General features: G+C 42.6%; 1 protein-coding gene across 1 annotated transcript in view; it reads left to right on the plus strand.

The window, feature by feature from the left end:
- The window catches only part of LOC126094923 (Down syndrome cell adhesion molecule-like protein Dscam2), an 873,814-nt gene that overhangs the window by 72,114 nt on the left and 774,009 nt on the right, over positions 1 to 27,691 (plus strand). Inside the window, exon 2 of the mRNA XM_049909573.1 lies at positions 25,816 to 25,903. Within this exon, the coding sequence (XP_049765530.1) occupies positions 25,816 to 25,903 (88 nt within the window). The remainder of the gene's footprint in view (positions 1 to 25,815; positions 25,904 to 27,691) is intronic.

Below are 27,691 nucleotides of genomic sequence, written 5' to 3' on the forward strand. Positions count from 1 at the left end.
GCGGCAGCAGGTTGCTCCGGCACGCACTTGGCCGCGCTGAATAATTCACGACCGTGGGGCGGGGGGCGGGGGGCGGGGCTTTTAGCAGCGGGCTGCCGCCTCATCCACCTACTCACTCCCCGTGTGTGCGCGCCTGCTCTGCGCGCGACAGCTGCCGCGTCCCCTGCGCTATATTATCCTGCGTGGACTCTTTGTTTCTTTCTCGGTGACTGCGCGAGGCCTTGAGATACAAAAACTGTCAGTCATCCTCTCCCTAATTTGCGAAAATACACTGCTTAAGCAAAACACTGTGACCTCCGAGACACTGAATGCCATCTGGTCACTTAGTTACGCGTTTCACACATCACTTTAACGACCTTTTTATCGAAATTATGTGGGACTGGTCAGTTTATAGGTCATATATAAATGATAAGTATTGTAGTGTCGCGGAACAGTAAAGAGTTGGAAACGTGGAATATTGTCAAAGTTTGGTTGCCTGTGCTGAGAGCCAGAGGCAGTAGGTTAGCCAATGTGTCATCACGCAGGGGCAATGGCCTGGTTATACACAATAGGCGAGAGAGAATTGCTTAGGACACGAGTTTGTGTTAGAAGGAGACTTTCGTAGAGTGTAAGACAGAGGTATAGTGTCAGCTGTACTGCATTTCCCAACTTCGCGTAAGTCTGCCATAACAACAGGTAACTCTGTCGCAAGAACACCTAAGGGGCGAGTACGACAGATGAATGAGCAGTATAAGTGGAACGAATGCGTTCATTACAAACGACCATGACGTCAGGACGTCGCTCGTGCTTCCTTTAAATACGCCAGCTTTGATAGCAACAAGGCACTCGCAGTTAGACTTGCAGTTAGATGTGTACTGGGTCGCTGCGTAGCGCTCTGCTCGGTGTTCGACATGTTAATCTTTATTAAGGAGATCTTGCAGTAAGGGCGGCCCATCGAGCAACAGACATGAAGGGACAGTACCAGCTCTGGTCCTCTCTGCTGCCGCTGTCAATCATCGACCCAGGATTAGCATACATCGTGGCAGACTCGCTCGCCGCCAATGCTGACCATATCAGTGAGCCGTCATCGAGATCGTCCAGGGCCTAGGCCCTGTGCGTCCACCGTCACAACCGGGTGAGCCGACGACGCTGGGGGATTGCAGCCTGTTCCGCCCGTCAACCACAGACGAGCCTCCAAGAGGAGCAGGGAAGAAGACAGGGTGGGATAGAGTACACTCCGCACTACGAGAGCGCCTCTCGTGCCAACAGCGCCGGGACTCCAACCCGGAGCCTCCTACGTGCAGCGGCCTGCTGTCTGCAGCTGAGCCGGCCGGCCAGCCGGGCGCCACCAGCCACGCGCGGCCGAAGTACAAGTACGGACATTCCTTCACTACGTCACAGCACGCGGCGCTGCGCCAGCAAGACTGGTGCGGCCCAGAGCTGGTGTCATCGCGACGAGTCAGCAAGGACCCGGGCAAGATCGTTGATATCACCAAGCCACATTGTACTCGGCAGGAATAAAGTTGTCATGAAATAATAATGTTTCCTTGGCGTTTCTGATGCGTCCACAGTCATTTCCTAGCATCCTGACAACTGGAGAGGTCACCGCTCGGCGTCCAGTCCACCGTAGGCGACCGGGACCACCGGGGCGCCTACAGTATTAACGTTAATGAACACATTTTTGTTTTAGTCCTATTCATATAGGTACACTTGAAAACAAGGCTTCAAAAAACAAACTGTCAAAGGATTAATTATTTGAGTGCACCCAAACCTTCAGTTTGCTCCACAGATAAATATCAGGAAATTCACACAGTGGAGGAGGAGGTTACACTGCCTTTCCTAATTGTCCTCTTTCACTGTACGTTTCATGCAGTCGAGACAAGAATATCGCCGTCCGCAGTGGTCTAGCGGTTCTAGGCGCTCAGTCCGGAACCGTGCGACTGCTACGGTCGCAGGTTCGAATCCTGCCTCGGGCATGGATGTGTGTGATGTCCTTAGGTTAGTTAGGTTTAAGTAGTTCTAGGGGACTGATGACCACATATGTTAAGTCCCATAGTACTCAGAGCCATTTGAACCATTTTTTTTTAACTAGAATATCAAGGAGGTGTGAGCTGTAGCTCCGTCTTGCTGTAAATATCTGTATAGTTGTTCATCTTCTGTTAGTTCTTACATTTGTGGATTAAACAGTTTCGGACAATACCGGTTAGCAGTAACAGTTTGGTGAAAGAATCATTTACGAGGGGGGCATCTGACATGGCACAGAACACCAGCCGGCCGCGGTGCCCGAGCGATTCTAGACGCTTCCGTCCGGATCCATGTGACTGCTTCGGTTGCAGGTTGGAATCCTGCCTCGGGCCTGGATGTGTGTGGTGTCCTTAGGTTAGTTAGGTTTAAGTATCTCTAAGTTCTAGGGGACTGTTGACATGTCCTGATGGACTGTACCAGACCTGGACTGAACCAGGCCTCGACTGAAGAAATGAAAAAATGAGGATCTAACAGTCCTGATTCCACTTCACTCAGAATCCACTGGTACAACTAAAGACGCAGAAGTTCGTCTGGACGTTTTAACTCGTGCAACTACAGTACCTCTGTGAGGATGCAGATGCGGGTTCATTTTGATAATTTTTCCACACGGCAATCTCTTAATTACCACCTTCAAGAATAAACGGCGCTAAGATTTCGTCGGCTTTGTTCCAGTCCTGCCTTCACTCGAATGACGTTTCCTGGTGCTCGAGCTCTTTTCAGATAATTACGGTTTTTATTCACTACAGAGGCCGATTGGAGAAATTTTGTCACAGTTTTACTTTGTAGACTTTGCTTTAGGCTTCCTTGGGACACTTCCAGTGTTGCGCAAACAGTTCCGCGCATTTTCTCCACGAACTGTCCACTACGTAACACTTGACCCTGAAAATGCTCTGTTTTACTGTGAGCACCACTTTTACATTATTCCATTGGCCACTAAACAATTCTGCCCCTCTCAATCACTTAAAAGTAATGACACAGCGAAGTATCTGGGACAAAGCTCACCGGAGATGCTCATAGACAGACATGTGTACCGACCGATTGCTCTCTCGAAATCATGGTTTCCAACCATTTCTGTTATTTTCAGTTCTCCTGATCAGTACCTATTTGACTTCCAAAGGGATTTGTACGTGCGTCATTAGCTTATTAGAGGACCATTTGGAATTTACTACGTATCAGTGCCCCCACTGGTAAAGGGAAGCCTGCCTATTGTTAGCAGAATTCTTATAATTATAGGCTGCACCTGTAGGCTGTTCTGTCCTCAAGTTTCATTGTTAACCCTCGTATCCGTATTGTCGCAGCAAATTAGATCGCACTTGCACACGAGGTATCTCACCTACTAGACGCAGAAAGCTAGTTGCCTTCATGCCTTCCCGTGCACATCGTGTCAACGAATTGCACCCACAAATTGACGTTTGTCAAATACGAGCACCTGTAGAGTGATTTACAAACTTAGATATGCCCTGTCAACTGAGGTGTGTCGGATTTCTGTACGCCTTGCAATTTCTGCGCAGTCGTCTTCTGAAATGCTGGTTCTAGGCGCTACAGTCTGGAACCGCGCGACCGCTCCGGTCGCAGGTTCGAATCCTGCCTCGGGCATGGATGTGTGTGATGTTCTTAGGTTGGTTAGGTTTAAGTAGTTCTGAGTTCTAGGGGACTGATGACCTCAGAAGTTACGTCCCATAGCGCTCAGAGAAATTTGAACCATTTTTTTCAATTTCTGAACGTTACTTATGAATAATTACATGTGTATCACTCTCTCACACCAACCCCGCAGGAAAACTAATGGGCGGGATATATTCTTCTCATATTGTTATTTCAATGATATTAATTGAAATAACCATAAATTAATCTTTCTGAAACGAAACTGGTAGTCAAATGGTTAAAAAGGGTCATTCTGCAGTAGTGTTTACTGTGACTGTTTCGTCCCCCCCCCCCCCCCCAATCCCAGCCTTATAATCTTATACAGAAAGAGTAGGCAAAAATATGGAATCATTATCAAGACGATACGGCTGTAAATGGGTAAATCTACTGATACGAGTGTAAGAAACTTTCACAAAGGACTGATTCTAGTGGTCCGGCCCATGGGAACGAGCATTAAGGAAACGGCGAAGGTGATCGGCTGTTAGCGTGCTGTTGTCGTGAGCATCTATGGAAAGCAGCTGAAAGACGGTGAAACCACAAATTGGCTACAAGGCGCTGTACGTCCACGCCTCTACATCTACATCTACATCTACATGGATACTCTGCAAATCACATTTAAGTGCCTGGCAGAGAGTTCATCGAACCACCTTCACAATTCTCTATTATTCCAATCTCGCACAGCGCGCGGAAAGAATTAACGCCTATGTCTTTCCGAACGAGCTCTGATTTCCCTTATTTTATCGTGGTGATCGTTCCTCCCTATGTAGGTCGGTGTCAACAAAATATTTTCCCATTCGGAGGAGAAAGTTGGTGATTGGAATTTTGTGAGAAGATTCCGTCACAACGAAAAACGCCTTTCTTTTAACGATTTCCAGCCCAAATCCTGTATCATTTCTGTGACACTCTCTCCCATATTTCGCGATAATACAAAACGTGCTGCCTTTCTTTTTACTTTTTCGATGTATTCCGTCAGCCGTATCAGGTAAGGATCCCACACCGCGCAGAAGTATTCTAAAAGAGGACAGACAAGCGTAGTGTAGGCAGTCTCCTTAGTAGGTTTGTTACATTTTCTAAATGTCCTGCCAATAAAACGCAGTCTTTGGTTAGCTTTACCCACAACATTTTCTGTGTGTTCCTTCCAGTTTTAGTTGTTCGTAGTTGTAATACCTAGGTATTTAGTTGAATTTACGGCTTTTAGATTAGACTGATTTATCGTGTAAGCGAAGTTTAACTAGTTCCTTTTAGCACTCATGTGGATGACCTCATACTTTTCGTTATTCAGAGTCAACTGCCACTTTTCTCACCATTCAGATATTTTATCTAAATCGTTTTGCAGTTTGTTTTGATCTTCTGAAGACTTTATCAGTCGATAAACGACAGCGTCATCTGCAAACAACCGAAGACGTTTACATAGATAAGGAACTGCAAAGGGCCTATAACACTGCCTTGGGGAACGCCTCATAACGTGTAGGTTGAAGGCTCGCCTGTTCTGTATGGCAGGGTAGGCAGCGATCTGTGACATATCCGATGCCAGCCTTCAATGATGGTGCAGACTCGAGTGTTTCGGAGAGCACGGTTCAGCGCTTATGATTGAACATACGAGCTTTGCAGAGGGCGACCCGCGCGTGTTCCTATGGTAACTCAACGATGTCGTCAATTACGACTGCAGAGGGCACGTATTCATCGACACAGGATTGTGAATCAATGGAAAGGTGTTGCTTCTTTGGCTGTGTGACGTTACCTGTTACACCAGGTCGAGTTCGTGTCCAAATATGGCATCCTCTAAGCAAAAGGGTGCTCGAAGCACGCACGGCGCTAGGGACTCAGGTCGGTGGGGGCACTGCTGTGCTATGAGACATTCAATTGAGCTTCCATGAGATCTCCGGTTGTAATCGAAGGCACATGACAGCTGTGTGTTGCGTTACGGACAAGTTGCTTCTCTTCACCTCTGGTGTCTTCCCTGACGGCGACGTCGTACTTCAGCAGGGTGACTACCCACGTTACAAGGCCAAATTCCTGCTACAATGATCTGAAGAGCATGATAGCAAACTCGTGGTGATGTTTTGGCCAGCAAATTTGCCTTAGCTGTACCTGGTGGAACGCATGTGTGACGCTACGCTCCCGCAAACCACGGACTCGTAATGTGCGGGAATTGCCTGATCTGAATGTAGATCTCTGGTGCTACGTACCTCCGGAAACCTACTAATGATTTATCGAATCCATGCCACGCAGAATCGCTACTGAAATGCTTTCAATAAATCTACCGAGATGCTACTAACCAGTCGATCATAGTACCTTCTTTTTTGTTTCGTCAGTGTATCTGGGAATGAAGAGAAAGTCATTTTAACATCAGTCGCTGTTAGCAGCATCTCCTCCGGTCGACAGCGGTGTAAGTGCGATGCAGATGTTTAGTAAGCTATCAACTTTATTTTGTTTATACGTAAATAAGTGTGATTACATATACACATACATTACGGTTACCAGTTTTTGTCTGGAATATTTTGTAACAGAATTAAAATACTTCTCATCTCTAGGACACCACCCTGGTTCTCGTGAGGTTTCTTTTCGTTTCAAGATAAATGCCGGAGTCAGATATCCCATCCCAGATATCGCCAACAGGGACTTCCTCTACCCAACTACCTGCACTAGGTATTCGGCTGAAACGAAACTTGTTCTTACGATGTGTCCAATCCAAACAAACTGCCCTGTATTTGGAATAAAGCATAAAAAGAAATTTAAAAAAGAGAAAACAATAAAAAGCTAGTTGTGCCAACACTCAGAAAATAGGCGATCGTCACGGCTGGGAAAATCCTGCATTATCGACATGGGCAACGTCCTGTGTCGTCGTACTCCATTAAGTGTCAGTTGCGTATATGTATCGTGGGAACAGATGTAATGATCAAAATAATAATAATTTTCCGTGTAGCTAAATGGCCCGGCGTGAGACTTTCAATTGGATGCTACTTCGCCGACTGGACTCCAGAATCCTACTAGGTAAAGGGAAACAATAGTTTAAGGTGGTGCAAAGTCTGGAGATGAGAAAAGTGACGCTATCATCAGTCCTTCCCTTGCCACTTAAAAATTAGCGAAGTTAATCGTCTAGCTACGCAGCTACGCAGACCGGCAACGGCAAGGAGCCATTAGCAAACTGAAGCTACGAGATGTCCATTTGCGATGTTAAAAAACTGCTTCGTTGGGCAAAGTCTGAATTATCACGTCGAAATAGACAGGCCAGGGTGATGATACTTCTCCGACTGTAGAGTACTGTATTTTTGCTGTTCTGGGAACGTTTCTCCTTGAAAATCACATCGCCATTCTGGGGACGCCTGTTACTCAATGGTGTATAGTCACTGGGTGCCATGTCAAGAAGAGGAAGGAGGCAGTGTGAAGGAAGGAGGAGGGGGGGATAGGGAGGAGTAGGCGAATTTTGCTATCCCCAAAGAAGCATGTGTAACTGTGTATAGGGCAGAACGAGTTACCCGCTTTGCTTCCTCTAGACAGTCTCGCAGTCTCGTAACCTCGATAGAAGATTTGGCTTGTAGGTGATGGTTTGTCCCTTATGAACATAATCTCTGAACTCCACACATTGGCAGCCTCAAGAACCACCCTGCATCACTGCATCACATCACATTGCTCGATGATTTTTTTTTTTTTTTGCTCCTCTGTTTCGAGGTCACAGTAACACACCCAGGACTCGTCCATTATGACCAGGTGAGTGCATAAGTCGTCTGAAATGGCCTGACCCAGCTATGACGCTTCCGCTATGGCCTCAGTTGAGGCGACTTTTGGAAAGCGTGCGAGCAGTCGTAGAAGCCGGCAGGTGGCGATGTTTGTCATGCCACAAAAGTCGTGCAAGTTGTTGAAAAACTGATCCATGACTGATTTCCACTTTTCTCACTATCACCTCCATTCCGATACGCCAATCTTCGAGCTCTAGGGCTTCCACTTCTCTTACGATTCCTGGATCTTCACAGAGAAATAGGTCTTCGTCACGCAGATTTCGTTGACCACACTGTCTCTGACACTTAACCACTGTGCAATGTAATGGTACGTTGTTGCCGTACATTTATAACAACTCCCCATGAATTGTTGCTGCTTCTTTCTCCGTGAAATTCAGCAAGCGAATTACCGCGCGATATTCCCTTTCGTCAATGAGACGCACAATTTTGAAATGGCACCTCTAGCAGCGTAGTAAGGCAAACTGGCTGGGGATTTCAGTGATTTCCAGGACTGATGGCGATTACCTGAAAACAAACAAAAAATTTGAGATAATTCACATTTATTGTTCGCCTTAGTTGCACATTTTTAATTAGATTACGTGTGTTTCCATCTCTTTGGATCATCTTCATATCTAAGTAGTTGCGTCAGCAGCCCTTCTTGTCTACTCAGAACCACATGTCAGAGTACTCTGAGAGTAGACAAGATCGCTTGCTGACCGACCTACTTAGATCTGAAGATGATCCAGAGTGGTCGAAACATGCAATATAACTAAAATGTACAACTGAGATGGAACAATAAATGAGAATCATCTTAATTATGTCAGAGTACTCTGAGAGTAGACAAGATGGCTCGCTGACCCAACTACTTACATCTGAAGATGATCCATAGTGGTCGAAACATGCAATATAACTAAAAATGTACAACTGAGATGGAACAATAAATGAGAATCATCTTAATTATCTAAACAGTTGCTTAATCTCTCAAGACGAACATGTCGACTATAGCGAAATAAAAAAATTTGTCACTTGACTTTATCTTTCCAGATTCTATTAAAAACATCATGACTCGCCCTCGTATATGAATACTATTTTTAATGCATATTCTACCTTTATTTACAGAGTAAGTTAATAATACAAGGTTAGTATGTAGATGCCCACATCCGAGACCGCTCCCTGTTAATGTTTACCTCACGGCGCTGGTTTGTGATGATAGCAAGTGCTGAGCTAATTGAATATTGCTCGCAACGAGCAGCTCTGTGCTCTGCTGCGGCAGATCAGTGACGCAAAAAAAAAAAAAAAAAAAAAAAAAAAAAAAAAGACAGTGAGAGAGCGAGAATTATGCGCAGCTAGCGGGTTCATATATTTTCAATGCTCTTCGTGGCATGCGCTTGTACGTGCTTGTCATACAAATCATCTGTGAATAAACAATATTTTAATTACGATCCAAATTTCCTTTCGGCGATTCTCCGTAATTAACATTAAATTTTTCACGCTGTTTGCTATTTTTGCATGTTACATACAACACGAACAAAAGGATGTGAATTCACAAAACAAATTTAATGAGCTCAGAGGGGATGAAATGCGCAACGAAGAGTCGCGGAAAACTGCGGAAGGCGTTTCAGACTTCACTGTTGTGAAATGTTGCCGTCGCCGCATTTCATAGGAATTGTAGTAGCGTTGAGATGCTCTGGTGGTAGCGATCTCCATGCGTTAGTACTAAAGAAAAGAATAACAATTACTTAGTCACCACATAACTGAACGTCCGCTCTCGACTATACAGAGGTCAACAAAATTACACCAAAATCTCTTAGAGGGTTGAGAGTATCACTTTGGAGAAAGAAATGATCCAGTAGCAATCTAAAAGCATTCCATCTTGGATCACAGGCTACAATAAAAAATGACCGGCTTCGGTTGATGATCAAAATCTGATCCCCGCACACAAATATGCTATCATAAACGTACGTCAGCTCGATATTTTACCTTACACATAGGCTACAAAATTTTTGAACATGTAGATTTGAACATGGTTCCATTGACTGAAGTCAGTCGCTATTTACAACAATTTGCAATCTAAAACTGAAATAAACACTACAACTAGAGAACTATTTCGATGATGGACGTGTGTGTTCTCGTACTTTACTCGCAGACACTACAGAACGTCAGCAATACGGATCAAATGTCTACTAGGAGAGTACTGCGTAGCGTAAACTGCTGTATGTTTTTCTCGGGACTCATTTTGAGGACACTATTTACGAAACCCAAGTAATGACAACGTCATTGGCAGGATACGTGCAGCGTGTAAAGTTAGTCAACAGTCGATAGTACGCAGCTCTCCGAAGTGTTCGAATGCTGGAGTTAACGGGAAGCGTCAAAGACAAGTGTAAATACTTTGAACAGTCTCATAATCCTGCGTACGAGATTAAATATCTGGAAAAAAGTAATTTTGTTTCCTCAGCAGATGCCAGCAATATTTACGATCTCGCTGCGAAACGCAGTCAGTGGCAGGAGACACATATCATGACGTCTGACGTACGGTTCATCTTTGAAGAGCGGAAGCCGGATAATAATTTGTACAGCGTAGGCCTTCAAGACCGGTGTTTACTTTATTTGATACTTCCATACTGAGACTTAGTGATCGACTTATAAACTCTTCCCTGGTGGTTTGTCGACTGCCGATGACATTTTCGGAGTAAGACAGCTGCATTGAAGGATTAAAGGACCTCCAAATTTGTCATCATTGTCCTGAGTGCTGACCATAGACTTGTCAAAAGTAACTTGACCGTTCACTCGCACTAGTGTAGCGCTCCCATTTGGAGGATAACGCTATATTTGCACTTCGTAAATGATGTCAAATATCTGACAAAACGTTGGTACCAATAACTTAAAAGATGCATGTAACATTCATTAGAACTCTGTGTCCCTTTTAGAAGCAAGTGTCCAAAAGCAATGGTTAGTTCAAGAGTTTACAAGTAATCAAGTCCAGTCAATTTGAAGGATAAATACAACAAAACTGAGGAACGGAAGGTAGATAAAAAAGAAACATACAAATATAAATTAAAGACTTAAAAATAAGAGCAAAAGAAAGACTCAGAGGATGTACCAGGAAATATTAAAAGAGAATCGAAAGTGAAGTGAATAATAAAATAATCTCACTTCTGCGACATCGTAACTTTCGTGCAATTATCTTGAATCGATAATTTGCTGTAGTTTCGCTCCTACCCGTAAGAAACGAACCATACAATCTTGAATAGATGTCTATACCTTCTTGTCTTTTCATGAAATATTAAAAGAGAATCGAAAGTGAAGTGAATAATAAAATAATCTCACTTCTGCGACATCGTAACTTTCGTGCAATTATCTTGAATCGATAATTTGCTGTAGTTTCGCTCCTACCCGTAAGAAACGAACCATACAATCTTGAATAGATGTCTATACCTTCTTGTCTTTTGATGAAATATTAAAAGAGAATCGAAAGTGAAGTGAATAATAAAATAATCGTACTTCTGCGACATCGTAACTTTCGTGCAATTATCTGGAATCGATAATTTGCTGTAGTTTCGCACCTACCCGTAAGAAACGAACCATACAATCTTGAATAGATGTCTATACCTTCTTGTCTTTTGATGAAATATTAAAAGAGAATCGAAAGTGAAGTGAATAATAAAATAATCTCACTTCTCCGACATCGTAACTTTCGTGCAATTATCTTGAATCGATAATTTGCTGTAGTTTCGCTCCTACCCGTAAGAAACGAACCATACAATCTTGAATAGATGTCTATACCTTCTTGTCTTTTCATGAAATATTAAAAGAGAATCGAAAGTGGAGTGAATAATAAAATAATCTCACTTCTGCGACATCGTAACTTTCGTGCAATTATCTTGAATCGATAATTTGCTGTAGTTTCGCCCCTACCCGTAAGTAACGAACCATACAATCTTGAATAGATGTCTATACCTTCTTGTCTTTTGATGAAATATTAAAAGAGAATCGAAAGTGAAGTGAATAATAAAATAATCTCACTTCTCCGACATCGTAACTTTCGTGCAATTATCTTGAATCGATAATTTGCTGTAGTTTCGCTCCTACCCGTAAGAAACGAACCATACAATCTTGAATAGATGTCTATACCTTCTTGTCTTTTCATGAAATATTAAAAGAGAATCGAAAGTGGAGTGAATAATAAAATAATCTCACTTCTGCGACATCGTAACTTTCGTGCAATTATCTTGAATCGATAATTTGCTGTAGTTTCGCCCCTACCCGTAAGTAACGAACCATACAATCTTGAATAGATGTCTATACCTTCTTGTCTTTTGATGTAGACCTAAAACTGAAAACTGGAAAAACAACATTCGTTTAAGACAGATCTGACAATTGGGTAGGAGCTGTGAAATAAACATCCTTCTATTTTGTTCTTCGGTGACATTTTGCTGTCTCTCATACCCTCCAGATCACTAGGTTAGCATTCTATGTGGTCCCTGCAAATGTTGCCTCACTTCTCTGCACCGGACAAGTAGCGGCTTGCTGCTGACAAAGATAACTCCATAGTAGTGACGACTGTCACAAGAAGATTAGCACAGGTAAAGAAGGAGTCCCCGGTCAAGTAGCTATACGATAGTGCATGCAATATTTGATTTAATTAAGATCGTTCTGATAATTATTTATGTAGCTACCCGTATTTAGTTCACTGGCCTACTACTTTTTATAAGTCTAGTACACTGAAGTTCATTAAATGCTAAATGTTGTTGTTGTTATGGTCTTAAGTCCAGAGACTGGTTTGATGCAGCTCTCCATGCTACCCTATCCTGTGCAAGCTTCTTCAGCTCTGAGTAACTATTGCAACCTACGTCCTTCTGAATCTGCTTAGTGTATTCATCCCTTGGTCTCCCTCTACGATTTTCCCTCTACACGCTTCCCTCCAGTACTAAATTGATGAACCCTTCAACCCTCAGAGCGTGTCCTACCCTTCTTCTAGTCCACCTTCTCCCAAATTCTAATCAGTACCTCCTCATTAGTCATGTGATCTACCCATCTAATATTCAGCATTCTTCTGTAGCTCCACATTCCGAAAGCTTCTATTCTCTTCTTGTCTGAACTATTTATCGTCCATGTTTCACTTCCATACACGGAGAAACTCCACACAAAAACTTTCAGAAAGAACTCCCAGACACTTAAATATATACTCAATGTTAAAAATTTTTCCTCTTCAGAAACGCTTTCCTTGCCACTGCCAGTCTACGTTTTATACACTCTCCACTTCGACAATCTTCAGTTATTTTGCTCCCCAAATAGCAAAACTCACCTGCTACATTAGGTGTCTCATTTCCTAATTTAATTCCATCAGCATCACCTGATTTAATTCGACTACATTCCATTATCCTCCATTTGCTTTTGTTGATGTTCATCTTATTTCTTCCTTTCAAGACATTGTCCATTCCGTTCAACTGCTCTTCCAAGTCCTTTGCTGTCTCTGACAGAATTACAATGTCATCGGCGAACCTCAAAGTTTTTATTTCTTCTCCATGGATTTTAATGCCTACTCCGAACTTTTCTTTTGTTTCCTTTACTGCTTGCTCAATATACAGATTGAATAACATCGGGAAGAGGCTACAACCCTGTCTCACTCCCTTCCCAACCACTGCATCCCTTTCATGTCCCTCGACGCTTATAGCTGCCATCTGGTTCCTGTACAAATTGTAAATAGCCTTTCGCTCCCTGTATTTTAGCCCTGTCATCTTCAGAATTTGAAAGAGAGTATTCCAGTCAACACTGTCAAAAGCTTTCTCTAAATCTACAAATGCTAGAAACGTAGGTTTGCCTTTCCTTAATCTGTCTTCTAAGACAAGTCGTAGGTCAGTATTGCCTCGCGTGTTCCAACATTCCCACGGAATCCAAACTGATCTGTCCCGACGTCGCCTTCTACCAGTTTTTCCATTTGTCTGTAGATAATTCGTGTAAGAATTTTGGAGCTGTCACTTATTAAACTGATAGTTCGGTAATTGTCGCACCTGCAAACATCTGTTTTCTTTGTAATTAGAATTATTATATTCTTCTTTAAGTCTCAGGGTATTTCCCCTGTCTCAGACATCTTATTCACCAGGTGGTAGAGTTTTGTCAGGGCTGGCTCTCCCATGGCTATCAGTAGCTCTAATGGAATGTTGTCTACTCCTGGGACCTTGTTTCGACTTAGGTCATTCAGTGCCATGTTAAACTCTTCACGCAGTATCATATCTCCCATTTCATCTTCATTTACAATCTCTTCAATTTCCTTAATACTATCATCAACTACATTGCCCTTGTATAGGCCCTCTATATATTCCTTCCACCTTTCTGCTTTCCCTTCTTTGCTTAGAACCGGTTTTCCACATGAGCTCTTGATATTCATACAGACAGTTTTTTTTCTCCAAGCGTCTGTTTAATTTTCCTGTAGGCAGTATCTATCTTACGCCTAGTGATATAAGCCTCTACATCCTTACATTTGTCTCTAGCCATTTTGCACTTCCTGTCGATCTCAGTTTTGAGACGTTTGTATTCCCTAGCGCCTGCTTCACATACTGCATTTTTATATTTTCTCATTTCATCAATTAAATTCAATATCTTTTCTGTTACCCAAGGATTTCTGCTAGCCCTGGTCTCTTTATCTACTTGATACGCTGCTGCCTGCATTATTTTATCTCTTAAAGCTACCCATTCTTCTTCTACGGTATTTCTTTCCTCCTTTCTTGTCAATCGTTCCCTAATGCTCTCTCTGAAATTCTCTACAGCCTCTGGTTCTTTCAGGTTATCCACATCCCATCTCCTTAAAATGACACCTTTTTGCGGTTTCTTAAGTTTTAATCTACAGTTCATAGCCAATAAACTGCGGTCAGAGTCCACATCTGCCCCTGGATATGTCTTGCAATTTAAAACCTGGTTCCTAAATCTCTGTGTATCCATTATATAATCTACATGAAATCTTACAGTGTCTCCAGGACTCTTCTACGTATACAAACTTCTTTCATGTGAATCTTCAGGCTTCGGCGGCGCAAAGACTGTTCCATTAAGTTTCGGGTGTGCAGCCGCATGCGCAGTCGCGCGGTACAACAGTATAAAGGGACGAAGCGAGCACTGGAGCGGCAGTCTTGCGGCTCACTCTGAAGATGGCTGAACGTTACACAGCCGAAATATTAGAAGAAGAAGGAGATTTCTTGCGGCTGCACACACGAAACTTAATGGAACAAACTTCTTTCATGTTTCTTAAACCAAGTGTTAGCTATGATTAAGTTATGCTCTGTGCAATATTCTACTAGGCGGCTTTCTCTTTATTTCCTTACTCCTATTCGACATTTACCTACTACTTTTGGCTTCTCTTCCTTTTCCTACTATCAAATGGCTCTGAGCACTATGGGACTTAACATCTGTGGTCATCAGTCCCCTAGAACTTACAGGGTGTTTCAAAAATGACCGGTATATTTGAAACGGCAATACAAACTAAACGAGCAGCGATAGAAAATACACCGTTCGTTGCAATATGCTTGGGACAACAGTACATTTTCAGGCAGACAAACTTTCGAAATTACAGTAGTTACAATTGTCAACAACAGATGGCGCTGCGGTCTGGGAAACTCTATAGTACGATATCTTCCACATATCCACCATGCGTAGCAATAATATGGCGTAGTCTCTGAATGAAATTACCCGAAACCTTTGACAACGTGTCTGGCGGAATGGCTTCACATGCAGATGAGATGTACTGCTTCAGCTGTTCAATTGTTTCTGGATTCTGGCGGTACACCTGGTCTTTCAAGTGTCCCCACAGAAAGAAGTCACAGGGGTTCATGTCTGGCGAATAGGGAGCCCAATCCACGCCGCCTCCTGTATGTTTCGGATAGCCCAAAGCAATCACACGATCATCGAAATATTCATTCAGGAAATTAAAGACGTCGGCCGTGCGATGTGGCCGGGCACCATCTTGCATAAACCGCGAGGTGTTCGCAGTGTCGTCTAAGGCAGTTTGTACCGCCACAAATTCACGAAGAATGTTCAGATAGCGTGATGCAGTAATCGTTTCGAATCTGAAAAATGGGCCAATGATTCCTTTGGAAGAAATGGCGGCCCAGACCAGTGTTTTTTGAGGATGCAGGAACGATGGGACTGCAACATGGGGCTTTTCGGTTCCCCATATGCGCCAGTTCTGTTTATTGACGAAGCCGTCCAGGTAAAAATAAGCTTCGTCAGTAAACCAAATGCTGCCCACATGCATATCCCCGTCGTCAATCCTGTGCACTATATCGTTAGCGAATGTCTCTCATGCAGCAATGGTAGCGGCCCTGAGGGGTTGCCGCATTTGAATTTTGTATGGATAGAGGTGTAAACTCTGGCGCATGAGACGATACGTGGACGTTGGCGTCACTTGGACCGCAGCTGCAACACGGCGAACGGAAACCCGAGGCCGCTGTTGGATCACCTGCTGCACTAGCTGCGCGTTGCCCTCTGTGGTTGCCGTACGCGGTTGCCCTACCTTTCCAGCACGTTCATCCGTCACGTTCCCAGTCCGTTGACATTTTTCAAACAGATCCTTTATTGTATCGCTTTTCGGTCCTTTGGTTACATTAAACCTCCGTTGAAAACTTCGTCTTGTTGCAACAACACTGTGTTCTAGGCGGTGGAATTCCAACACCAGAAAAATCCTCTGTTCTATGGAATAAACCATGTTGTCAACAGCACACTTGCACGTTGTGAACAGCACACGCTTACAGCAGAAAGACGACGTACAGAATGGCGCACCCACAGACTGCGTTGTCTTCTATATCTTTCACATCACTTGCAGCGCCATCTGTTGTTGAAAATTGTAACTACTGTAATTTCGAAAGTTTGTCCGCCTGAAAATGTACTGTTGTCCCAAGCATATTGCAACAAATGGTGTATTTCTATCGCTGCTCGTTTAGTTTTTATTGCCGTATCAAATATACCGGTCATTTTTGAAACACCTTGTAGAACTACTTAAACCTAACTAACCTAAGGACATCACACACATCCATGCCCGAGGCACGAATCGAACCTGCGACCGTAGCGGTCACGCGGTTCCAGACTGAAGCGCAAATTTTCGTCTCCCTCCACTATCTGAATAATTTCCTTTATCACATCATAGATTTCTTCAATCTCTTCATCATCTGCAGAGCTAGTTGGCATGTAAACTTGTAGTACTGTGGTAGGTGTGGGCTTCGTATCTATCTTGGATACAATACTGCTTTCACTATGCTGGTCGTAATAGCTTATCCACTCTCCTATTTTTATTGATTATTAAACTTACTCCTGCATTACCCCTATTTGATTTTGTATTTATAACCCTGTATTCACCTGACAAGAAGTTTTGTTCCTCCTGCCACCGAACTTCACTAATTCCCACTATATTTAACTTTAGCCTATCCATTTCGCTTTTTAAATTTTCTAACCTACCTGCCCGATTAAGGGATCTGACACTACACGCTCCGATCCGTAGAACGCCAGTTTTCTTTCTCCTGATAACAAGGTCCTACTGAGTAGTCTCCACCCGGAGATGTCAGTGGGGAGCTATTTTACCTCCGGAATATTTTACCCAAGAGGAGGCCATCATCATGTAACCATACAGTAAAGCTGCATGTCCTCGGAAAAAATTAGGCTGTAGTTTCCCTTGCTTTCAGCCGTTCGCAGTACCAGAACAGCAAGGCCATATTGGTTAATGTAACAAAAGCACATCAGTCAATCATCCAGACCGTTGCCCTTGCAACTACTGAAAAGGCTGCTGCTCCTCTTCAGGAACCACACGTTTGTCTGGCCTCTCAACAGATACCCCTCCGTTGTGGTTGCATCTACGGTACGGCCATCTGTATCGCTGAGGCACGCAAGCCTCCCCACCAACGGCAAGGTCCATGGTTCATGGGGGGAAGCTTCAGTAGTTAAAATCTTTTATTTAGCTGGCAGTATTGGCGCTCGCTGTATTGCAGTAGTTCAAGTAACGAAGATTTTTGTGTGTTAACTGATTCATGAAAGGTATAGGTTATTGTTAGTCATGGGCATTCTTTTGTAGGGATTATTGGGTTCGTGGGGGGAGGGGGGAAGGGCTGACTAATTACTTTACTTTAAATGCTGACTAAAGTAATTAAATCCCAGTTAATTAAAGTATGTTGTATAGATTGGTTGAAGTTCTTATAGTGATGTGAGAAAAAAGGAATTAAAGAAATTGATCTTCTTTGACATCAGTTTCTGTTTGTTGGACACGCTGCTTGGAGGTGAAATATTAAAAAGATGGTCACCGTGGAATTCTATATGTTCAGCTCCTCTGCAGCTCTTATTTAATGTGATAGTGGAACTTGTAAAAGGAAGAACTTAAGACAGACTGGAGACTAACACGCAATGCAGCGCTCTCCATGGAGTAATGATTACCGCTCTGTACAACGAGATAATCGTATTTGACGTTACGCCTTTAACGGAGAAAATTCTTCCATATATAAGGTGGACCGCAAGCAGCCACGAACCCGCGATCATTCCTCACGTATTCGAACTGTCTGAGTGCCGTCTGTCTACAGCGGTAATTATCTCAGTAGGCATTATCGAAGATAAGTATTTTACCTTGTTAAATGTCTTGGATTTATTCACAGGCAGCCATTTGCAATGTAACTAAACACTTTTACACCTACAGAACGCCGTAGCCAAACACAAAACACAAGAAAAATCACACACATCAAACACATTCATCCTGGGACCTCTACTTGGACAAGCATTTATTTCTTGTGACAACTTTTTATTTGTTGGTGGCGCATTGCTGCGGAGTACTGTGTGCAGCATACATTTACACACTGAAGCGCCAAAGGAACTGGTATAGGCATACGTATTCAAATACAGAGATACGTTAACAGTTAGAATGAGGCGCTGTGGTCGGCGACGCCTATACAAGAGGGCAAGTGTCTCGTTCAGTTGGTAGGTCGTTTACTGCTGCTACAATGCCAAATTATCAAGTCCGATTCAAAAATGGTTCAAATGGCTCTGAGCACTATCGGACTTAACATCTATGGTCATCAGTCCCCTAGAACTTAGAACTACTTAAACGTAACTAACCTAAGGACATCACACAACACCCAGTCATCACGAGGCAGAGAAAATCCCTGACCCCGCCGGAAATCGAACCCGGGAACCCGGGTGCGGGAAGCGAGAAAAGTGAGTTTGAAAGTGATGTTACAGTCGGTGGACGAGCGATGAGGCACAGCATCTTCGAGGTTGCGATGAAAGAGGATTTTCCCGTACGACCATTTCACGCCCCCCCCCCCCCCCCCCTGAACCATGGACCTTGCCGTTGGTGGGGAGGCTTGCGTGCCTCAGCGATACAGATAGCCGTACCGTAGGTACAACCAAAACGGAGGGGTATCTGTTGAGAGGCCAGACAAACGTGTGGTTCCTGAAGAGGGGCAGCAGCCTTTTCAGTAGTTGCAAGGGCAACAGTCTGGATGATTCACTGATCTGGCCTTGTAACAATAACCAAAACGGCCTTGCTGTGCTGGTACTGCGAACGGCTGAAAGCAAGGGGAAACTACGGCCGTAATTTTTCCCGAGGGCATGCAGCTTTACTCTATGATTAAATGATGATGGCGTCCTCTTGGGTAAAATATTCCGGACGTAAAATAGTCCCCCATTCGGATCTCCGGGCTGGGACTACTCAAGAGGATGTCGTTATCAGCAGAAATAAAACTGGCGTTCTACGGATCGGAGCGTGGAATGTCAGATCCCTTAATCGGACAGGTAGGTTAGAAAATTTAAAAAGGGAAATGGATAGGTTAAAGTTAGATATAGTGGGAATTAGTGAAGTTCGGTGGCAGGAGGAACAAGACTTCTGGTCAGGTGACTACAGGGTTATAAACACAAAGTCAAATAGGGGTAATGCAGGAGTAGGTATAATATTGAATAGGAAAATAGGAATGCGGGTAAGCTACTACAAACAGCATAGTGAACGCATTATTGTGGCCAAGATAGATACGCAATACGGAGAGGTTTATTATCGAAATTACGAGAGAGCACATTCCGGGAAGAGATGGGCAACATATTACTACCGCCCACATATATCTCGCGTAATGATCACAACGAAAAGATCCGAGAAATTAGAGCAAATACGGAGACTTACAAGCAGTCGTTCTTCCCACGCACAATTCGTGAATGGAACAGGGAAGGGGGGATCAGATAGTGGTACAATAAGTACCCTCCGCCACACACCGTAAGGTGGCTCGCGCAGTATAGATGTAGATGTAGAAGCCCACACCTACTACAGTAGTACAAGTTTATATGCCAACTAGCTCTGCAGATGACGAAGAAATTGAAGAAATGTATGAAGAAATAAAAGAAATTATTCAGACAGTGAAGGGAGACGAAAATTTAATAGTCATTGGTGACTGGAATTCGAGTGTAGGAAAAGGGAGAGAAGGAAACGTAGTAGGTGAATATGGATTGGGGCTAAGAAATGAAAGAGGAAGCCGCCTGGTAGAATTTTGCACAGAGCACAACTTAATCATAGCTAACACTTGGTTTAAGAATCATGATAGAAGGTTGTATACATGGAAGAACCCTGGAGACACTAAAAGGTATCAGATAGATTATATAATGGTAAGACAGAGATTTAGGAACCAGGTTTTAAATTGTAAGACATTTCCAGGGGCAGATGTGGACTCTGACCACAATCTATTGGTTATGACCTGTAGATTAAAACTGAAGAAACTGCAAAAAGGTGGGAACTTAAGGAGATGGACCTGGATAAACTGAAAGAACCAGAGGTTGTACAGAGTTTCAGGGAGAGCATAAGGGAACAATTGACAGGAATGGGGGAAAGAAATACAGTAGAAGAAGAATGGTTAGCTTTCAGGGAGGAAGTAGTGAAGGCAGCAGAGGATCAAGTAGGTAAAAAGACGAGGGCTAGTAGAAATCCTTGGGTAACAGAAGAAATATTGAATTTAATTGATGAAAGGAGAAAATATAAAAATGCAGTAAATGAAGCAGGCAAAAAGGAATGCAACCGTCTCAAAAATGAGATCGACAGGAAGTGCAAAATGGCTAAGCAGGGATGGCTAGAGGACAAATGTAAGGATGTAGAGGCGTATCTCACTAGGGGTAAGATAGATACTGCCTACAGGAAAATTAAAGAGACTTTTGGAGATAAGAGAACAACTTGTATGAACATCAAGAGCTCAGATGGAATCCCAGTTCTAAGCAAAGAAGGGAAAGCAGAAAGGTGGAAGGAGTATATAGAAGGTCTATACAAGGGCGATGCACTTGAGGACAATATTATGGAAATGGAAGAGGATGTAGATGAAGATGAAATGGGAGATACGATACTGCGTGAAGAGTTTGACAGAGCACTGAAAGCCCTGAGTCGAAACAAGGCCCCCGGAGTAGACAACATTCCATTGGAACTACTGACGGCCTTGGGAGAACCAGTCCTGACAAAACTCTACCATCTGGTAAGCAAGATGTATGAAACAGGCGAAATACCCTCAGACTTCAAGAAGAATATAATAATTCCAATACCAAAGAAAGCAGGTGTTGACAGATGTGAAAATTACCGAACAATTAGTTTGATAGGCCACAGCTGCAAAATACTAACGCGAATTCTTTACAGACGAATGGAAAAACTAGTAGAAGCCGAACCCAGGGAAGATCAGTTTGGATTCTGTAGAAATACTGGAACACGTGAGGCAATACTGACCTTACGACTTATCTTAGAAGAAAGATTAAGGAAAGGCAAACCTACGTTTCTAGCATTTGTAGACTTAGAGAAAGCTTTTGACAATGTTGACTGGAATATTCTCTTTCAAATTCTAAAGGTGGCAGGGGTAAAATACAGGGAGCGAAAGGCTATTTACAATTTGTACAGAAACCAGATGGCAGTTATAAGAGTCGAGGGACATGAAAGGGAAGCAGTGGTTGGGAAGGGAGTAAGACAGGGTTGTAGCCTCTCCCCGATGTTATTCAATCTGTATATTGAGCAAGCAGTAAAGGAAACAAAAGAAAAATTCGGGGTAGGTATTAAAATCCATGGAGAAGAAATAAAAACTTTGAGGTTTGCCGATGACATTGTAATTCTGTCAGAGACAGCAAAGGACTTGGAAGAGCAGTTGAACGGAATGGATGGTGTCTTGAAGGGAGGATATAAGATGAACATCAACAAAAACAAAACGAGAATAATGGAATGTAGTCGAATTAAGTCGGGTGATGTTGAGGGTATTAGGTTAGGAAATGAGACACTTAAAGTAGTAAAGGAGTTTTGCTATTTGGGGAGCAAAATAACTGATGATGGTCGAAGTAGAGAGGATATAAAATGTAGACTGGCAATGGCAAGGAAAGCGTTTCTGAAGAAGAGAAATTTGTTAACATCGAGTATAGATTTAAGTGTCAGGAAGTCATTTCTGAAAGTATTTGTATGGAGTGTAGCCTTGTATGGAAGTGAAACATGGACGGTAAATAGTTTGGACAAGAAGAGAATAGAAGCTTTCGAAATGTGGTGCTACAGAAGAATGCTGAAGATTAGATGGGTAGATCACATAACTAATTAGATAGTATTGAATAGGATTGGGGAGAAGAGAAGTTTGTGGCACAACTTGACCAGAAGAAGGGATCGGTTGGTAGGACATGTTCTGTGGCATCAAGGGATCACCAATTTAGTATTGGAGGGCAGCGTGGAGGGTAAAAATCGTTGGGGGAGACCAAGAGATGAATACACTAAGCAGATTCAGAAGGATGTAGGTTGCAGTAGGTACTGGGAGATGAAGAAGCTTGCACAGGATAGAGTAACATGGAGAGCTGCATCAAACCAGTCTCAGGACTGAAGACCACAACAACAACAACAACCATTTCAGGAGTGCACCGCGAATATCAGCAAACCCGTAAAACATCAAATCTCCGACATCGCTACGGCCGGAAAAAGATTCTTCAAGAAAGGGACCAACGACGACTGAGGAGAATCGTTCAACGTGACAAAAATGCAATCCTTCTGGCAAATTTCCGTTGATTTCAATGCTATGCATCAGTAAGTATCTGCGTGCTAACCATTCAACGAAACATCATCGATATGGGCTTTTGGAGCCGAAGGCCCACTTGTGTACCCTTGATGACTGCATGACACAAAGCTTTATGCCTCACCTGGGCCCATCAACACCAACATTGGACCGTTAATGACTGGAAACATGTTGTCTGGTCGGAACAATCTCGTTTCAGATTGTATCGAGCGGATGGACGTGTACGGGTATGGAGACAACACGGATCCATCGATCCTACATATCAGCAGGGGATTGTTCAATCTGGGGGAGGCTCTGCGATGGTGTGTGGTGCGTGATGTTGGAGTGATATGGGACCCCTGATACGTCTAGACACGACTCTGACAGGTGACACGTACTTAAGCATCCTGTCTGTTCACCTGCATCAATTCATCTCCATTGTGCATTCCGTCCGACTTGGACAATTCCAGCATGACAATGCGACATCCAGCACGTTCAGAATTGCTACAGACTGGCTCCAGGAACACCCTTCTGAATTTAAACACCTCCACTGGCCATAAAGCTCCCCAGACATGGACATTATTGAGCATATCTGGGATTCCTTGTAACGTGCTGTTCGTAAGAAGAGACCTCCGCCCCCTAGTACTCTTACGGATTTATGGACAGCCCTGCAGGATTTATGGTGTCAGTTCCCTCCAGCACTACTCCAGACATTAGTCGAGTCCATACAACGTAGTCTTACGGCACTTCTACGTGCTCACAAAGGTCCTGGGCCGGTGTACCAGTTTCTTTGGCTCTTCATTTTATTATACAAATTAATGATATGTTATCTTATCTCTTTACCTTTTCGTTTGCAAATTGACATTTACTGACCGTTTGTTTGACAATCAAGCGACTAAGATGTCTTCCAGTCTGGGCAATGTCCCACTGCGAAACGATAGAATATTTTGAGATAGACAAAAATGCAGTCTTGCATTTGTCCAGCTCTAGGTTATACGGTTTCAAATGCGAATCATCTAACAGTCAGAACGGTTAACAATTTAGGGCCGGCCGCTGTGGTCGAGCGGTTCTAGGTAGTTCACTCCGGAACCACGTGGCTGCGACGGTCGCAGTTTCGAATCCTACCTCGGGCATGCATGTGTGTGATGTCCTTAGCTTAGTCAGGTTTAAGTAGTTCTAAGTATAGGGGACTGATGACCTCAGATGTTAAGTCCCATAGTGGTTAGAATCATTTGAACAGTTTAGGAACTTACTTATGTTGTTAAATTTGAATGTCGTTGGTAACTAAATGCATCGTTGTGCAACTATTATAAGTTCAGGGTTGGCGTGGTTTCACTCTGTGTCGATGACTGTGCTTTGTGTCGATGAAGGAGACTTGTGTGCTGGTAGTGCCAAAGATGGCTGACTTTGTGAAACCATCATGGCAAACATTTCACAGTTCATGTAGAAATTAATGGTTCAAATGGCTCTGAGGACTATGGGACTTAACCGCTGTGGTCATCAGTCCCCTAGAACTTAGAACTACTTAAGCCTAACTAACCTAAGGACATCACACACATCCATGCCCGAGGCAGGGTTCGATCCTGCGACCATAGCGGTCGCACGGCTCCAGACTGTAGCGCCTAGAACCGCTCGGCCACTCCGGCCGGCTAGAAATTAATAGCAGCCAGAGGAATCACGATACCTTAAAAAGAAACATGTACATTACCATTATCTGCATGACGATTTTGATGGTGCTATTAGATTTTCAATATCTTTATTAGTTTAAAGTTAAGTATCAGACTGTAAATTACACAATTAACACCCAGCAACGAATTTCCAAAATCTAAACGGTTCATCCGATTTTGTCGATCAATATGGCTTGAGAAATCTATTAGTGTAAACCTAAATTTGTATGAATTACAGGCATGTAACTTGAATGGTTCATGAATTATTGGAGGTCAAAGTGGCCGATTACTATTGATCGCGTCAGGCCATAAGTAGTCCATAGTTACACGAAAAAACGGTAGCAGCATGCTTATAAATATATTTATTCATCTATGTCTTTGTTTGCATCCGATATATACTATTCATGAAGAAATTTGTCAAATATTTACTGTGTTTCAGAAGGTACGGAGACATTAGACTACTGGCCTACTTTTGTTTCTATTCCTTTGATATATGTTTATTTGATTTGTTTATGTATTTAATAATGTGTGTTAGAGCGTGTTTATGGTCAAGCCGTAGGAATATTTATTTAATTTCAAGTTTTTAAAATCTAAATCCATTATTTCGTATGTGTTTCAATATGTTTGTGACTGTGCGTTGGCTTGGAGACATGGCGGGAGCGCTCTAGCCAATCACAGCGCTCGTTACTACAGAAGGCGACTACCGAAGTCAATGGAGAGACTGTATGGAAGTGGGGGAGGAGCATCTGCTCGCACAGGACATGAAGGAGTGCTGGACGGGAAGGTGCGACGGACGGTCGCAGGAAGTACTTGGAGAGTGTTGAGCAGTTTGCGCGTGGTCGTGGCACATAGAAATATTTCGTAGTGCCGACTTGTACACTTCTGAGATTTCCATGGCTTCTGCAGGGAATACGTAGTATGCGTTTAGAAGTGAATATCTTGCGAGATATGTTGCTGCTCATAACTAATTACTTGAAGTAGGAATCTATTGTTTACCTGTTATTCAACTTATATTTTATTTAATTGCTGGACCATCGACACCAATTAGTATTTTACAGTAAGTAACGGCATTCTTAAAGGTACTTCTGCTATCGTACTCATCATTAAAATCGTTAAAAATATTACCTGCACATTTTATTTAATTTCAATCTTCCATTTAAAAATGTCTATGTTAAATTAAAAAATTACAATCGACAAGTGGTAGCATACTGTAGACTCAGCAGTATTTGGCTCGTAATGCAGCAACTACGTATCCCAGCCCTTAGACAACGAAACCAGCCAAAACTTTCAATATTTCAACTCTGAGCCCGCACTATGCAACAAGCGATGTTCAATAATTGTCCCAGCCCTTCCTCTAGCACATAACTATTGGTGCCCTTTATCTTGGAATACGTCGTTGTTGACTGTATCAGATACGATACACAAACAAATACGATAACACACAGAACAACTCTTACACGATTTAAGACAGTTGTCGCTCACGACTTCTCTCTCTTAGAACGACTACCCACTGTGGTGAGATGAACAGGATCCGGCTACTAAGTTCTAGAAAAATAAATTTCCTAAATCATGAAAACAGTGTACCGTATAAGACGAGATACTTAAATTATCAACCCGATGTGTATTAAGGATAAAACTTATCCATCGACTCTGTAGAGCAATTGTTCACACCTGAACTCTTAGTTTGGTATTATTCTTTCAACTACAGCTTTTACGCAGTTTATTATCAATTTCCTGCTACTTCTAAAGCAGAAGCGTCCTTTACGCACTTTTTGCTGCGTGTTGCAGATTCCTCCGGGTGGTGAGATGTCAGGGACCACGAGGCGGCCACAGCACGGAGCTCTGCTTCCTGCCCTTTTGCTGCTACTAATGCCAGGTGAGTCCCAGAAAGTACCCTTACTGACATATCTCTACAATAGTCGTTGTTTCAGCTTCAAGACTCCGCGATTGCGGTTGTATATACGAAGATGGCTTCGTTAGGAAGTAGTGGCTGTTGTTCTTCTATAGCAAAACTGTAATACTACGGGCGTCAATAGGCGAGAAGATAAAATAATTCTTGATCAAAACTTCGCCGAGCACATCACTGGTATCTTTCTAACGCTGTCAGTTATCTAGGATTGCACATGTGAAGTGTGGGTAGCACGTTGATATTCATTGTAAGAATCAAAAAAAGTGTATTTAATCAGTGAATCAGGTAGACACTGTAACGGAACATATTAAAGGCTTTACTTTACCGAAGTATGCGATACCCTCCAAATTCAACCAGTTTAACGAGTATTTATGATTATAGAAAAGTTATTGTGTATGTTAACAATGACTGCATAACATGTCTGCATAAACAGTCAACCCATTAAATTATACTGAGTAACTGACCCACACAAAAGTTTATATCACTTAATCACTGATACAGCAAATGTCATCATGCAAAAACACTAAGTTCATCTTAAATAATTAATATGAAGTACGAAAAATAGTGGCCAACTTAGGTATTTTGGATCTCCTTAAATAAAAATCACCCAGTGAAACCTATTTGTTCACTAGGAGCGTTTTCACTCAGTATTCACGTAAGCAATCCTATTTTAGACGAAAACCAATGTAATTCTTAATAATTCATGTTATTTACTTATTTATGCAAATTAGAGAAGTCAATTGACAAACTTCTAAAAAACGGTCTTTTTGTAACAAAGAGTTATTCTGTCAAGTCAACAAATCTGTCTGTCATTTTAATAACATGTTAAATTATGTCACTCGATGCAAATTAATAACTTTTCTGCACAAATTATGATAACAGATGTACATGTGACTTGTAAACTATATCACTTTTTAGTAGTTCTTTGACAATGTTATAAATACAAGCAGCAAGAACGGTCGGGAGGCAGTCGGAATGTCACTTTGGTAAAGTGTGTTTGTGTGTTATTGTTTGAGGTGGATAAACAATGCAAAGAACATGTAACGGAAATACTACTTTGTATTGTGTCATGGTCTTTGGTGGACAGTGGAATTAAGATGGCCAGCAGAGTAATAAATATTTGAAGTTTACATATTTGTTGGTTTCGCTCGTTCTTTATCATCAAAAGCACATAAAAAACATGGGACCTCATGTTTTTAACCCTAGACAACCAGATGTAGAGCCAGCATCAGCATCGAGAGACAGCAGCGATCCAGCAAGTAGCAGCGATTACCACAACACAATACATTTTAATGGCGCCAACCTAACATCAAGTGCTAACAAGCTCCGTAAATGGGAGTGAAATAGTGCGACTATAGCAATTAGCTATATCTACGACTAGGCGACCATTACAACACATACAGGAACTTTCGCCTCTGGCTTACTACGTTTACTACTGTAAATGAAAATGTAGTTCGGATTACACATTAAACAGAAATTTTTCAAGCAGGCGTTGTGCCAAGTGGTTCTCTAGTAGGAAACCGAAACCAGACTATGTCAGATATCATTAATATTATACCTAGCAACGTTAACCGAGCGACCTTCATTCTCTTTAATCGGATATATTACTGTTTCCACTTAAGCTACTCACTGATATTTTTAACCACAGAGTGAAATCCACTCAGCATGTATCCCTTCGTCCATCTTTAGGGACTTCTTAATCGGGCGTTGCAGTTATTCTAAAGCGTAATACGACAATACAAAGTACGGAAGTCT

The sequence above is a fragment of the Schistocerca cancellata genome, chromosome 1 (genome assembly GCF_023864275.1).
Source record: "Schistocerca cancellata isolate TAMUIC-IGC-003103 chromosome 1, iqSchCanc2.1, whole genome shotgun sequence".
NCBI lineage: Eukaryota > Metazoa > Arthropoda > Insecta > Orthoptera > Acrididae > Schistocerca > Schistocerca cancellata.